This window comes from Brassica rapa, chromosome A08 (genome assembly GCF_000309985.2).
Source record: "Brassica rapa cultivar Chiifu-401-42 chromosome A08, CAAS_Brap_v3.01, whole genome shotgun sequence".
NCBI lineage: Eukaryota > Viridiplantae > Streptophyta > Magnoliopsida > Brassicales > Brassicaceae > Brassica > Brassica rapa.
In genome coordinates this window covers 16,984,685-17,000,945 of record NC_024802.2, presented here as the reverse complement: position 1 = coordinate 17,000,945, position 16,261 = coordinate 16,984,685, and the positions used below count along the sequence as shown (strand labels likewise).

The following is a 16,261-nucleotide window of genomic DNA, read 5'->3' as shown; positions in this document are numbered from 1 at the left end:
ATACAATTCATCAAGTAGAGTATAAAACTATTATAATTATCTTATATAAAAATTTCGTTCATTATATTTTATAGTTTATAAATATAACATTATTAATCTTCCTATAATTTCGAGATTTAGTTGCATTAAATTGTTATTTGTAATATTTTTTAGATTATATGACAAGTGATGTTAAATGCTTTTAGACTTATCTTAAATTTTTAGATCTAATTTAAATAAATAAAAACTAAAAACAATCAACCAATCAAATTATAACAATTTTTATTAAACTTCACCTATGAGAGACACGTCACGAGACCTCAGTAAAGTGACTTCTCTTTTAATATAAAGGGGGATTTAGGGGGCGACTGGTTTTCCCGCTACCATCCGCAAACGCAGCTTTTGCGGTTGGTAGCGGTTGTCGGCGAGTTGAAACAATCACTCAAATGGATTTAAACCACTTCAAACCGCTCTGAATCTCATAAAATCAAAAACTGGCTTTAGCTAGCGTTTGCGGTTCCGGGCAGTTGCAGGAGGGTAAAATTTTTGTCTTTTTTTTAAAACAATATATATACAGAAGTAAAAATATTTAATAAAAATTTCAAAATTGAAATTATGAAAATATTAAATATATCTATTATATTTTAATTAATATTATAAAAATGTATAATAAAAACAATTTCAATAAATTCAAAAAATTAAAATTATAACTTTCTAAATATAAATTTTATATTTATTATAGTTTTATGATTTTTGATATTTTTATAACTATATTAAATGTAAATATTGTTAATTTATTATTTGACTGTTACCGCATTTGGTAGTTAACCAGTCATAAGTCACCCGCAAACGCACCAATTTTTAACTGCTATACCAATCGTACAAATTTCTTAAAACTGTTAGTAACCGCAACTGCCCGCATCCACAAACTCCCGCAACCGGCCTTTATTCAGCTTTACAAACCGCTTTCCTAATCACATTGTAATCAAATGTCGTTGAAACCAGAATAATTTGAAGAAAAGAATTAAAGCAACCGGATATGAACCGTTAAACCCCAAAAGATGAGAAGCCCAAAAGATGAGAAGCCCAAAAATCTATTAAACTTAGAAGCCCGAAAGCACTTCATGCAACGCCACAGGTAGGGGTCGCTCGTTCCGTCTCTAACTGCTCCTCCGAGAGAAAGGTTTAGGGTTTTTGCCGCTAACTGCTCTTCTCCCCCATGGAAGAAAGCAAGAGGAAGAGTCGTGAGGTAAGTTTCTTCTTCCTCTACTCAATGTATTTATTTTCTTGCAAATTATGATAACTTTTCTTTTTATTTTTTGGTGATTTTTAGGGTGGAACAACCCCAGACCCCGAGCGAGTGGGATCTGATGATCCAGACGTAAAGCCCAAGAAGAAAAAGGTCGAATCTAAACTCTTTCCAAGAATCTCTCATAATACTTCTGAGATGAGTCATGAGCCGAGATGGGTCTAGAAGTTTATTCACAGTTTTCACTCGTTGTTTCTTTTTTTGCTGTTATGTAATCAGAATAAAACAGCAGCTGAGCCTTCCAAGGCGGATCCTGATGATCCAGAGGACAAACCCAAGAAGCGTGACAAGGGCAAGAGTCCCAAGAAGAAAAAGGTCGGATCTCAACTCTTTCCAAGAATTTTTCATAATACTTTTGAGATGAGATGAGTCACGAGCCGAAATGGTTAAGTTTTATTCACTCGTTGTTTTTTTTTGCTGTTATGTAATCAGAGTAAAACAGCAGCTGAGCCTTCCAAGACAGATCCTGATGATCCAGAGGACAAACCCACAGATCCTGATGATCCAGAGGACAAACCCACAGATCCTGATGATCCTGAGGACAAACCCAAGAAGCATGACAAGGGCAAGAGTCCCAAGAAGAAAAAGGTCGGATCTAAACTCTTTCCAAGAATCTCTCATAATACTTTTGAGATGAGATGCGTCACGAGCCGAAATGGTTAAGTTTTATTCACTCGTTGTTTTTTTTTTTGCTGTTATGTAATCAGAGTAAAACAGCAGTTGAGCCTTCCAAGACACATCCTGATGATCCAGAGGACAAACCCAAGAAGCATGACAAGGGAAAGAGTCCCAAGAAGAAAAAGGTCGGATCTAAACTCTTTCCAAGAATTTCTCATAATACTTTTGAGATGATGCGTCACGAGCCAAAGTTTTATTCACTCGTTGTTTTTTTTTTGTTGTTATGTAATCAGAGTAAAACAGCAGCTGAGCCTTCCAAGACAGATCCTGATGATCCTGAGCCTCCCAAGACAGGTGCTGATGATCCTGAGCATCACAAGGGAAAGAGGCAAAAGAAGCGGAAGGAGGTATCTTTTATCTAGAACTTTGTTCTTGTAGTTTGCTTATTTGTCAATCAATGTTTCATAATGTTCCCTAGTAACTATTACGAAAATGGAAGCCATCCCGCTGTGAATGTATGAGTTCTTTGGCATTATCGAGCTTTAACTTGTGTTCTTGAACATCATAATCCTCTAGCTTTCAATTTTGATTCACAGCTTTGACTGATTTATATTTAAAATATTTGACTGTTCTTTTCCGTTCTTTAATTTTTAGATTGAAACTACCTCTGATCCTTCGGAGATAGAGTGTGATGTCAAGAAGCTGAAGGTGATGTTTAAAATTTGATCTAAACTTGGTGCTTAGCTGTTATAGTTGTATATCTATGTTTCATAAGTTTCTCATCTACTTTTGAACGTTTATTGAAACAGGTAGACTATTCACCTCCTAAATCCAGTAGCTCGGAATCGGAATATGAAGGTATCTGTGAGCCCATGCAAGTTGGTGCTGTAAATCTTCCCGAAGATGTTACCGAGCCTGAGCTGTAAGTGTCACATTTAATTTCCATTTATTTTTTATTCTGTTTAACATTTCTTATTTTTCAGGATGGCTTTTTTTAACGGCAAACCTGTTCACGTTGTTATTCGTCGCTTCGAAAACGAATACTCTAGGAGCGTGATCGTTTTTGGTTCTGTTGCAGACACAAAAGAGGTACCTTTTGAATATTTTAAAATTAAACACTTCTTTGTACTCTATCTCACAAATTGCTTCTGTTATTTATTTCCAGGCACTGAAATTGTGTGGGAAAAAAATGCGCGGAATTCCAATTTATATTAAGCCGAATGGGAACAGGTAACTATTTCCATCTTTTGGAGAAAGATTTGTTATTAACTTCAACGACTAATTGTTTTAACTTTCATTTCTGGTGACAGTCGAGAAATAGTGCTTGCAAGTGGGTTCAACAACCAATCGACAGTAAAAGAGATCATGAAACAACTTCGTAGTGAATTCAAGTCAAGAGGCGATGTCCTTAACATTTTTGTTCCAGAAGATAATGAAACTGGTGGTTGTCTAGGGTATGGCTCTTTCTCAAATTTGTAGTTTGTGAAAATTATGAATTTATCTCATTGATTACCTCTTTTTTTTGTTCTTTTCCAACAGCTTTGGATATATATACATTGACCCTCAAGGCGTGGATGGAGGAGATTTGTGGAAATCATTTGAAATTGATGGTCTTCCAATTACGCTTACTACGGCTTCACCGAAATTATGCTTCGAAGCTGAAATAGTGGGCAAGAAAAAGGTAGAATCAATAACCTTTTAACTTAATGTTATTCTTGTGCTTTTTAAAATATAATCATGTCCCTTAACTGTCGACATTTCTGTTTGTTGCAGGCGAATGATGAAGACGAAAAGACTGCTTTGAAAAAGGTAAATCTCTTTCACTCTTTACGTAAAGGAAATTAAGATGGATAGGTAGTGTCTTAAATCTTTTAAAAAGCCTCTTCTCTTTAGTTACGCTTATTACTTGTTTGTGGAAAGAACACTTGCTTACGATGATGGAAGATGGATGAAAGTAGTTCAGATTTATTTGACTTTCATATTTTTTTTGTTCAGCTCTCTCATGAACAGAAAGGCATTGGCAATAAAGATTTTAAAATTTTAGTATAAAAAATTAACACTTCTTTGTACTCAATTTTCCACTTTTTCATGAACAGATGCTATTACCATTAAATACTAGTCTACCGACCTTGATGTATACCCAAAGAAGATACTCTTGGACAGATAAAAGACCGGACATTACTGCTGAGTCTTATAAACAAGAGACAAGTAAGTTACACGCTTTGTATACGACAATAGTTAGGTTTTTCAGTTGAACTACTCGATCTTATTAGCATTTATGTTTTTATTATAGATGACAAGTAAGTTACATGCGCTTTGTATACGACAATAGTTAAGTTTTTCAGTTGAACTACTCGATCTTATTAGCCTTTATGTTTTTATTATAGATGATTGCTGGGCTGCTGCTCTTCATAGGGCGTATTCAGCACTGCTGACACTATCAGGCTCACCGGGACCAGTTTTAACACGTCAAGATATTATTGATGGGCTTGATGAGGCTTATCAGGCATCTGGAGATGGCATCGAGAGGCTTAAGTATGCAATTTCGTTTATGGAGAAGTATGTCAAAGAAATGAACATTTACCGACGTCCTAGGGGTAATGATGCGTCTTCTTATGAAGATTTTGAGAGTTTTACTCTACAACTTCTAGCAACAACACCTGTCATGGTGACTGTTGAATGTCTTCCAGGTTTCCTATCTTTCGATGGACAAGTAAGTCCTGTTTACATTTTTTTTTTTTTTTTTTCTGTTTGATTTATTATTTGCTTTTATTAATATTAAGTATGAAAACATTTAATTTTGTAGGGAATTTTCAGTCCATCCGACATGGACTGTCGTATGAGAACCTTTGAAAAGTTCCCTATTCATTGTCTTCTTTTGACGGGGAATGATGTGAAGGATGGAATCGAGTATTGGAAACTCCATGAGACTAAGGGAAAAGATTGGGGAGTTGAAGGTTTTATCATGATGGAAAGACATAAGTGTCTACTCAAATCTGTGGTTGAACTCAAGGTAAAGTTTGATATATACTGAGTTTGGGTAAACTGAAAATTTTCAGTCTTATTGATCTGTACAAGTATTCTTCTCTTGTCTCAGCTCTGATCGTAGAAGAAAGCTAATGCGAAGACCACCGTAGTTGACTTTTGCTCTAGAGGAGATCTAATGTGAAGACCACCGTCGTTGTTGACTTTTGCTATTCCTAGTTTCAGCTCTGATCGTTGAAGAGATTTAATGTGAAACCACCGTAGTTGTTGACTTTTCCTTTTATGCTTTTGCAAAGTAATCCAACTTTTTGTTTGCAAAATTTTAAAATCATCAACTTTGGGTTTAATTGCTTCTACTGAACGTTCTTTTGTAATTCCTCTCGATATTTAGCTTTATCACAAAATCATCCAAATTTATAGAATTCACCACTGAACCGTTCATACTTCCAAATTCCAATCAATCATATAAAAAATGGTGGTCATCGTCATTCTAGAGAAATCATGGGTTAGATTACATAGGCTCATTGACTGGGCTTGATAATCGGGCTACTATTCATTATAATTTTCCTGATCCGCATTACTCAATCTCATATTGGGTAGTACGGCCCATTATAGATTTAGAGGAAATATTAACTAAGAATCCCAAATCCATCTAAGTAATCTCGTATTGAGGATTCCGGCCCGTATCGCTTTAGCTGAAAATTTTAATTAAGAAGCCGAAATCCATCTAATAAAACGGAAGCCAAGCCCACAAATGCAATATCTACAATGACCTAGCAGTCGTCGCTCATCTCTTTCATCTAAACTTCTCTCAATGGACAAAAAGGAGGACAAGCGCGAGGTGATCTTCTTATCGCTTTTTCATAACAAAGTGCAGCCGTGAACAACTTTTGAATGGAATTTTGTTTATGTTTTGTTAGATTGTAACAACCCCGGAGATAAGGTTGGGTGATACAGAGATCTTAGAAACGCCTAAAAACCAGCAGAAAGACAAGAAGCGGCGGAAGAAGGTCGGATTTAAACTTTTTGCCCTGATCCTTTGCTGCTCTTATAGATCCTTCAAGATTCATTTATCTATCTGTATATTTTATTGTTGTAATTTTCAGGTTCATCAAGATGCCTTATTGAAGCCAAAGAAGCTGCAGAAACACAAGTTGTGTAAGAAGAAGCAGAAAAAGGTCTGATTTAAACTTTTTGTCCTGATAATTATGCTTTAGCTGTTATAGTTTGCATACTGGTATTTCAAAACAATCCCTAATTTTATTTATTTACTTACGTATATAAGCATATTTTCTTTACATTGAAAACATTCTAAAACGATTTCTATATATTTTTAGCCTATGTGTATGTATGATTTCTTCACATTTTTTATTGGTCTTTTGTTTTTGTATAGGTTGCGGCAACCACAGAGCCTTCAGAGATAAATTCTGATGATCCAGAGGCTTTAGTAAAGCCTCAGAAGCCGAAAAGGCTCAAGAAGGTGATATTTAAATTTGTCTAAAAACTGTCCTTATAGTTGTATTTGGCCCTCTGTATATTTTTGGTCACCTTAAAAATTAACCTGTTTTTGAATTGTGCTTTTTACACGTAATAAGTCATCTCTCGTTTAAATATATGACTAAATTTCATTCACTGACGTAACATTATCTTTTACTAGAAAGTGATCATTTTCAAAACGACTGCATTGAATAAGTTGTTGACCTTCTGCATTCTGCAACGGATCAGTTTCAAAACAAAGAAATTTTATGTTCAGTTCTTGCTGCTTCCTTAACTCATTTTTTTTTCGTTTTCTAATTATAATATCAGATAGTAGATGAATTAAGTAACCGTCTGGACGAGATGACTGAAATTGTCAAAAAACTAAAGAAGAATTCAGATCTACTGGAAGAGGTATATTTGTTTTTCTTATAAAGTAATTTTTTTTTTTTTGTGTTTGCAAGCTTCTCTTTGTTTATCTGTAGCTTTGTATGTGGAAGAATGACACCACACCAACGGAGTTGTTTATTTCAATTCCTTATGTCTACAGGAGAATAATAACACTCCAAAGGAAAAGGTGGTAGACCATGAGTGCTATTTCGAATCTGAAGATGCAGATTTTAAAAACCGGCGAACAATTTTCGTTCTGGGATTCGATTGTTCCTTTCCTAGGGATGAAATAAAGAGAACATTGATTAAACACTTCAGTTCTTGTGGAGCGGTCTCAAGGGTTTATATTCCTTTTCATTGTGATACTGGCTCTCCCATGGGGTTTGTTACTTCTTCCATCAGTTTCTAACAATTTATTTAAGTTATATGCATGCTAAATTATTTACTCATCTCTTTTTTTTTTCCCCTTCAGTTTTGCCTTCATTAGTATGGGAAATCCAGATAAGGCTTTAACACTCAATGGAAGTTACTTGGATGGGATGAGACTTGAGGTTACAATGGCTACAAAGAGAAGTGAATACTATGGCTATACCAACCATCGTGGCTGTCAACGTTGTGGTATTGCTTCAGCGAAGCGGTTGGCGAAACGCTTCTACGATCGTACCAGAATACGAATCCCGTTAGGTACATCATTTTTTTCATTTATTTTTGAATCTTTAAAAGAAAATAACTCATATATATGTGATTATTTTTATCGATTGCATTCAGTGCCTAGCGATTTCTAGCAAGATCAAGAAGCTACTGCTTTACCCGACCAGCTACATCATCCTTTGTGTTCTAAGATACCTTGTTTTAGCATTCTGCTACTTATGCGCATTATTATCTATGTCTAAATTAAATGTTGAATATTTCTGTGTCTGTCAACTGTTGAATCTTTTTCTTTATGGAAGTCTATCATCTATTTTTGTAGCATTCAGTGCCTGGCAATATCTAGCAAGATCAAGAAGCTACTGCTTTACTTCTTACCAAAAAAAAAAAAAGAAGCTACTGCTTTACTCGACCAGCTACATCATCCTTTGTATTCTAAGATACATTTTTTTTGTCAACTGATTTCATTAAAGCCTCATGGACTAAATGGAGTACAGAAATGGCTTAAGGCCCAACACATTAACAAACATAATTATAATACAAAACTTTCATAAACACGAGTGTTGGTTGATGAGTAACTGCGAGGTGGCAATCTCCTGGTGCGTATGTGTGACACGTATTCTGAGCCCACCATCCTTCTCTCCATCGTTTTTTCTTTACGGAAGTCTATCATCTATTTCTTTTTTAAAACATTTCTTATATTTTTATTTTTGTAGCCTAATTTTTGTTTAACGCAACCGATTGGAATAAATGAATTATCAAAATTGATATTGGGTTAATCATAAGTTGAATAGTGAGTCGAGCCCAAAACTTTGTAATCATATTTGTGTGTTTTAGATCATACTTATGTACTTATGTATAAATCTTAATCAAAAACTATTTTATAAAATAATAGCAATTTAAAAGTTGATCCGACATACGCTCGGATCTTTGTAATCATATATGCTCGCCCGTTTCTTTATAATCATATTTGTGTATTCTAGATTTTGATATGCATTTTTAAAGTGTAGATCTATTTCCTAAACAAATCAAATTTATTTCATATACATTTGTATTTTTGATTATTATTTACATTTAAATGTTACAAAGAAAGCATTATAATTGTGCTGATTATAATATGTTTAACATTTTAAAAGAAATAATTTTGATGATGAATAAAATCATGATATTTTTGCATTTTTATCATTTTGAATTATTAACGTAATTAATAATATTCGTACTCGAAAACCTATCTGGCATCTATCCGTAAGTCTAGGTCCCGGATCCAATTAAATACGACCTATATACTCGGAAATATTTATTTATTGTACTGATCTAAATTTTGCTAAATTTAATTTTTAATATAATTTTAATATATTTTCACGATATTTTCATATTTGATTATAATCCACGATAAAAATGGTAAATTGAATGATTTGCATATAATTTAGCTCAGATTTTGGATTAAATTATAAAATTTATTTTTAAAAATTCTATAAAATCCGGTTTAAACCAAAAAAAAATCATTGACCCGTGATCCAGTAATAGTTGACCCGGAAAACCTTATATAAATCTAGTGATCACCTATATGAAAATATTATAAAGTTGGTAATTTGAGTAGTGTAATTTAGGCGGATTTGAACGCTACCAGTAAATTTATAGATTTGAAATGTTGTTATACATAGGTTGACATGTTCTCTATTTTAAATAAATAGTAACAATGTCCATGGCCCATATTTTAGCTAAAAGATAAAACTAATATTTGAAAAAATATATATATTTGTATTTCTAGTCCTGAGAAAATAAATTGTGGGTTAATTAATTTAGCTACATCAATAAAGGAAAAGTAGTAAAAGATAGTGGGTCCTGCCGGTTACACGGAAATTGATAACCTCATCTGTTTCCTGTAAAAAAGTTACGTAACTGTCATGCTTTTTATACGTGTATATGAGATGGTTACATTCTCGTTAAAATAATACTTGGACTGTACTTTTATTAATTGGTCACACTGTTGTTTTAATAAAATAGATATGGTATATTTGTATTTTAATATTTTTACATAATTTAAATGAATTCCCATATTTGAACTGAACCCGTAATGATCCAAACTGAATCCGAACTAAAATTTATAAATATCCAAATAGGTTTTAATCTCTCATCTAAAGACCAATATCTGAATAGTCGGAATCAAACCTGAACTCTTATCCGTACATGTAGTCTATAATATGAATATATGATCACAGATAAAAACACAAATATGATTACAAAAAAAATACATATATGATATAAGGAAAGACACAAATACATATGGAACTTGATTTATTTAATATACTTACAAAAATTATATATTCTATTAAATTCATATCATACAAAAATATGATTCTACAAACACACAACTATATAAATTATATTAGACAAAAAATTTAAAAACAAAACATATACCCGCCCTCTCGAGGACGGGTTAATATCTAGTTAATAAATTAATTACTGTGTGCTAATTAATATTCAAATAATTTACATTTAATCAATTAACAACTTGTAAGGTTTAGCAAAGGGGACAACTAGAATTTCATTTTCCTACCTCAATCCTTTTAATAGCTTTACACAATTTGCCATCGTAATCAGAATATAATAAAATGTTTTTGAAACAAAAAATTATTGAAGACTAACATTATGGGGGTGATTGGTAGTTGCTGTAGGTGCTGTCCACAGCCCTATTTATTTCTACAGCACCAAATTCAGAGCAGTCAAGCTTTAATTCTTTTTTTGAAACCACAGCTCTTAAAATAACCTAAAGCTGTACAAGTGCTCTGCAGAGCCAAATATCCAAAGCAATTTTTTAGTGCTTCAATAAAATTCTACAGCAATAAAATCTAAAGCCACAGCAAAAAGTCTACAGATTTTTTTTTACAGCAAAATATTTAAAACTACAGCAATTACCAATCGGACCCCATATCTATCATTACAAAACTGAACATTTCTTATGTGTTTGCATGTTAGTATAAGACCTTTTATTCATTTTGCCTTTACAATTTTAAAATATGATAAGTTACATCCACTCTAGTACTGATAACACAAATACACAGTTTCCATTAGTAAGCACTAACAGGCAACACATGCTCGTCGTATACACGGAAACAAACAATTGAAAAGTCTAAAACTATTTAACGGGTTTATTTATCATAGTGTTTAGTTACTAATACTCTTTTAGACACATAACTTACGTACCATGACGGTCTTTTGGAACGATCTCCAATGTAGCATTTAATTAAGAGAAATTGCACCACATACACTAAACTTTTACCCTAATTAACCAAATACCCTAAATTCCACAATGTTATACCTTTTTCCATAGACACAAACTAGTCACATCATTGGTATTTTCATTTTTTTAGGGTTTTAACCCAATTCACCCTTTAATTAATGCCTATGACCAAAATCAAGCTGCTTCTACAGCCGACGTATTCTTTAACAAAATTCGGCCACAAATAAATAAAATTATGTCTTAGTCCAGTGGTATGTCATCAAAAAAAGAGTCTTAGTATGAGTAACCTGGGTTCAAATCTCACCTAGATCATTTTTTTTCTTTTTAAAAGTGGTCACTTTTTTTTTTTTTTTGCTTCTAGTCTTATGCATCCTAGGACCGGCTCTGACCAAAATCATTCCGTCTTATTACTTTGCCACTCGTTTGTCATCATTTCATGTTTTTTATTCTTGTTACGGGCTGTTCACTGAACCATTCTCTCCACATATTTTCTGAATTTTTTCAAGAATTTATCCTGTTTTTATCTTCTTTATCAATACAAGAGTCGGCGATTTGGTTCTACGATGTTGCTCCTTTTCTGAAAAAAGAACTTGGTTTTTAAAACAAGGTCACGATAATCTCTACAAAACAACATATAACATCAAACACAAACTTAGACAAACATAATCCAATTGTTGGTTGGTTTAGATGCATTATGTATGTATATGGAAGCCATATTCTCAGTGTGTTTATAAACAAATGGATGAAAATAGTGTAATCCTAAAAATCAATCCATTTACAAATGGGTTTGGTTATAATTCTTCTTCTTTAATTTGGACATAATGCTCAAAATTCAAAGTATAAGTCCAACACTGAGTTGTATCCTGGATGAATATGTCTATAACTGAAATTTTCATTCTCAAGAAGATGACTAATTGATGAACGATTAGATTTGAGTTGAAAAACTAATTCCAAAGAAAAACAAAATGCACAAAATCAGCTCTAAAGTTGTGTTGTTTGCTGCAGATTGCAATAGATCTTGGACATTCCTCTTAAAACACCATTAAATCTCTATGGTAAGTCATCTAATGATATTGCTATAATAATAATGTGTATGATTTGTTTTTGTTTATTTCATTTCCTCACTTTCAGATGTTGTTGCCGTTAGATACAAATCTTTAGACCTCTCTCCAAACGCCATTCTCTTGGACCAAGAAGACACCAGAGATAACTGTTAAATCTTATGAACAAAAAATATGTAAGTTAAAAAATATATGTGTGAGAATAGTTTATATTTGAAGTGACATAACATTTTTTAATCTTTTAGTAGACGATTGTTGGGCTATTCCCCTTCAGAGAGGGTATGCAACAAAGAGAAACCTATTTGGCAAGTCTGTAGATAACAGTTGATGATCTTCTTAATGGTGTTGAGGCTGCATATCAAGCATCTGGAAAATGGATCAACCGGATTAGGAATGCATCTACTTTCATGAAAAACTATGCAAAGAAAATGAAAGTTCACCGCCTTCTTAGGGGTGATGATGCTTCAGATCATGAAGGTTTTGAGAGCTTCATTAAAAGTTGTTATCAGTATCACCCATCACAATAACAATGGAATATCTTTCAGGTTTTAAGTCTTTCAATATAACATATGGAAAAGTAAGTCGATATATTTAGTCTTTTCTATTTGGTTTATAAATTATTTATATAAATATTAAAATAAAAATATTTTTATTTTTAGAGATTTTTCGTCCAACGGACATGGATTGCCACTTGATTACTTTTGAGAAGTTCTCCATTCACCGTCTCTTGTTGAGAGGCTATGATATGATTGATGAGATTGAATGTTGCCAGGTCCAAGACCCCCAAGATGTAGAATGGAGAACTAATGAGTTTATCATGATGGAGCAACATAAGTGTCTTATCAAATCCATAGTGGAGCTAAAGGTGTACAAGTGTTTTCAAAAGAGATCAACCACGTTAAAATGCATCTTCATTCATGAGTATCTATGTCGAGGAGATGAATATCCACAACCATCCTAGGGGAATGATGTGTTGGCTTTTGAAGACTTCGAAATTTTTTTCATAAAGTTGTTAGCAGTAGCACTTGTGATTATGACAGTTGAGTGGCTTTTAAATTTAGTTTCTTTAGTAGATAAGTTATTTTGTTTAATGTTTCTATTTGGTTTATTAGTATCAACATGGATCTTTATTTATGTTTATAAAGATATCTTCCAATTGAAATAGGTTGTCATTTGAGAACTTTTGAGAAATCTCCTATCCACTGTCTTTTGTTATGTAAAAGTTGGGATTGAGTTTTGGGAACTCCAAAAGTTCAAGGGAAAATTTTGGGGAGATGACATTTATATTAGGCTGAAACAACACAAAAATTAGTAGTTGAGTTCAATGTAAGTTTAATGATATACTAGGTGGATGCCCACAATTTTGCGGGTTTGAATGTTTTATAACAATATATTTATTATAGTTTGTCAAATTAAGATATTTTTTCATCATCAAAAATTGTATATGTGTTTACTGTTAAACATTTTGAAAGAATAATTATTTTTGAAAAAGATGATTATGACTATTTTAAATATCTGTTAATATTTTGTATTGAATTTTTTTATTAAAATTAGTTATATATAATATTCATAATTCAGTTTTTGATAAAAATGAGTTTTGAAGGTATGTAGTTTTGAAACATTTGATTTTTAAATAATTTATAGCTAAAGTCATATGTCTTTATTAAGATTAAAAGATAAAACAATATGATTGTTACACATTCTCTATATATTCATATTCAAATACATAGGAATATAAAACTACTATATCAATTATATAAATTAATTTTGAAATATATTATATAGTTTATAAATACTTGAGTAATAAAATGATTTTATGAGCATTACATATATTTTATATAAATAACATATTTAATTACCATAAACTAATATTATGAAATATATTTATATCGTTTGGATACTGATAAAAATTGGTTCAAGAAGTGATTTTTTTACTCTTAAAATAAATAAAATAGAAAATTTATTAATGAATCAAATTATAATAGTTTTTCTAAAACTCAAAGACACCTAAGAAAAAATTAATTAAGTGAGTTCTCATTTAATATAAAACAAATTTTCAAAATACATTTTATAAATTAATATATAAGCTTCTATAAATGATTTAGAGCCTTTTATAATAATTTAAAACATCTGATAAGCCAATATAAATAATTTTATAAATTTATTTATAATTTAATACATATTTTGTAAAGCATGCATGAAATTTATTAGACATTAATAGTTATTATGATACTTTATATACAAATATAAGGCTTTCTATATGAATATAAAATCATTATATCAATTCAAATAAACATTTTTGTTTGTTTTTTTCTGTAATTTGTAAATCTATAAAAAAATTTATCACATTATTAATCTTTTATAGTTTCAACAATTAATTACTATAAATAATACATTCTAAAATTATCCTTTCCTTTTAGATATAACTATAATAAATAAAGTTAAAAATCATCGGCCAATCAAATTATAACACTCTAAACAGTTCATTTATGATCAACACGTAATAAAAAAAATCACTTATGTGACTTCTCAATCAATATATAGTAGGTTTATATTTTTATAAATAATTTATAATTATTTTAAAATTATTTTAAAATTCTGATAAATTTATTCTTTAAACAACGATAAATAATTTAAAAATAATATTAATAAACATGTTTGGATTTTGTAATATTTAAAATAGTTATTATATAATTATATTCGAATACAATTCATCAAGTAGAGTATAAACCTATTATAATTATCTTATATAAAATTTCGTTCATTATATTTTATAGTATATAAATATTAAAAGTAATAAATAAAACATTATTAATCTTTCTATAATTTCGAGAATTAGTTTCCATAAATTGTTATTTGTAATATTCTTTAGATTATATGGCAAGTGATGTTAAATGATTTTAGACTTACTTTAAATTTTTAGATCTAAATTAAATAAATAAAAATTAAGAAAATTTGACAAATCAAATTATAATAATTTCTTGAAACTTCACCTATGAACGACACGTCATCAGAAATCACTAAAGTGACTTCTCATTTAATATATAGAGGGATTATATATGAGTAAACTAAATTATTTTATAAGGTTAATTTGCCATGTAACTATATTAAATGATAAAGTTTAGTGATATTGATTATAAAGTATTTTTTTGATGTTTCAGATTTTATCATACATGAGATCACTCAGGCAAAGACCGTATCTGTTGACTTACTTTCGTTTTGTAAAATTTTAATACACTAATATTTGGGGTAACTTGGTTAAACTGTTTTAATATTGAATCTAATTTTCTCAAGATTTAAAGATTATTCATCATTACACCATCCAAACTTACACAATTCACCACTAAGACCATTCATACTTTTTTCACTATACACTTGCAATCAGTCACAAAAATATATTTAAAATTATATTGAAGAAATCATAGAATATATTACATCGATTCATGGAACAACATTGTTGGGCCGTATATTTGAATTATTCTATATCATATGTTCCACATTAGTGAATTTCATATTGGGTATTCATGTGAGATTTGAATTTTTGTTTTAATACCGTCTTTGTAGTTTGTAATTTGCTTAGTAGTTATAGTTGTTGCATTTGACCCCTTTTATATTTTTAGACATCTTTAACTTAACACATTTGACTTAAACTAAATTTTTATCTGTGGTTCGAAAGTACGGATTTTCTTGGCTTACAAATAAAATTTGATATAAATTAGAATTTTGAACTTTGTGTTGGAAATCTACTTAAAAATGTCACCAAAGCTAATGTGTAAGTGACACATTTTATTTTATTTCCGTTTATCTTATATTCTATTTTAACATCTATATTGTGAGTTTTTAAAACCGGACCGGAAGCTGAATCAAATAATTTTTAGGTCACGGTTCATTATGGTTCGACCGGATCAAACTTGATTCAGTAATTTGGTTTAATATATATTTTAGTGTATAAATTTAAAAGTAATGTTAGTAAATATGATACATAAATAAAAATATAAATGAATTTAAACATAAAACATTATAAATATAAACTAGTTTTATCTTTATATAAATGGTTTATTGATTTTTTTTTTATAATTTTAATGATTTTTATCAATTTAATAACTATAAGATTCAATCCAGCTACGTGACCGGTTCATAGTTGAACCAATTATTAGACCTTAATTTGGTTATGTAACCGTTCATGGTCGAATCAGTTCAACCATCTCCGGTTTTGAAAGCACTGATATTATGTTTACATGATATATGTTTTAAAGGTAAACATGTTTTTTTTTTGTTACATTGAAGTTGGTGCGAAGAAAAACGACTAAGGTGTTGCTGTTTACCATCAAAGGTAATCATTTATTAATTCCCTTCAAAAGTGAAAGAGGTAACTTACGAATACTTTAAAGTTGACATTTTGTACTCAGAAGTTTTTATTTTAGAAATAGGCATAAATTAATAGAAATCTAAACATTAAAATAGTGAAGAAAATAAGAGAATGAGAATTGCTACTTATTCAAGAACTTTTGAAAACTTCATGACAAAGGGATCAAAACACTATAACTAAAC

At 30.7% G+C, this 16,261-nt stretch overlaps 2 protein-coding genes across 2 annotated transcripts; both read left to right on the top strand.

The window, feature by feature from the left end:
• Positions 1-1,198: 1,198 nt before the first annotated feature.
• On the top strand, positions 1,199-5,273 carry LOC103835160 (nucleolin 2-like). The gene is made up of 17 exons (XM_009111274.3): positions 1,199-1,228; positions 1,313-1,381; positions 1,508-1,603; positions 1,721-1,876; positions 1,996-2,091; positions 2,200-2,313; positions 2,561-2,614; positions 2,716-2,828; positions 2,890-2,995; positions 3,072-3,136; positions 3,217-3,360; positions 3,446-3,587; positions 3,680-3,715; positions 4,003-4,114; positions 4,294-4,619; positions 4,713-4,919; positions 5,004-5,273. Exons 1-17 carry the CDS (start codon positions 1,199-1,201, stop codon positions 5,007-5,009), a joined length of 1,872 nt encoding a protein of 623 aa, XP_009109522.2. The 3' UTR covers positions 5,010-5,273.
• Positions 5,274-5,576: 303 nt separating this feature from the next.
• LOC103835159 (RNA-binding protein SGN1) lies at positions 5,577-7,729 on the top strand. Its single transcript, XM_009111273.3, has 8 exons — positions 5,577-5,732; positions 5,812-5,901; positions 5,998-6,069; positions 6,285-6,371; positions 6,698-6,781; positions 6,918-7,138; positions 7,230-7,441; positions 7,526-7,729. The coding sequence occupies exons 1-8, from the start codon at positions 5,706-5,708 to the stop codon at positions 7,540-7,542; spliced, it is 810 nt and encodes a 269-aa protein (XP_009109521.1). The 5' UTR covers positions 5,577-5,705; the 3' UTR covers positions 7,543-7,729.
• Positions 7,730-16,261: the final 8,532 nt, after the last annotated feature.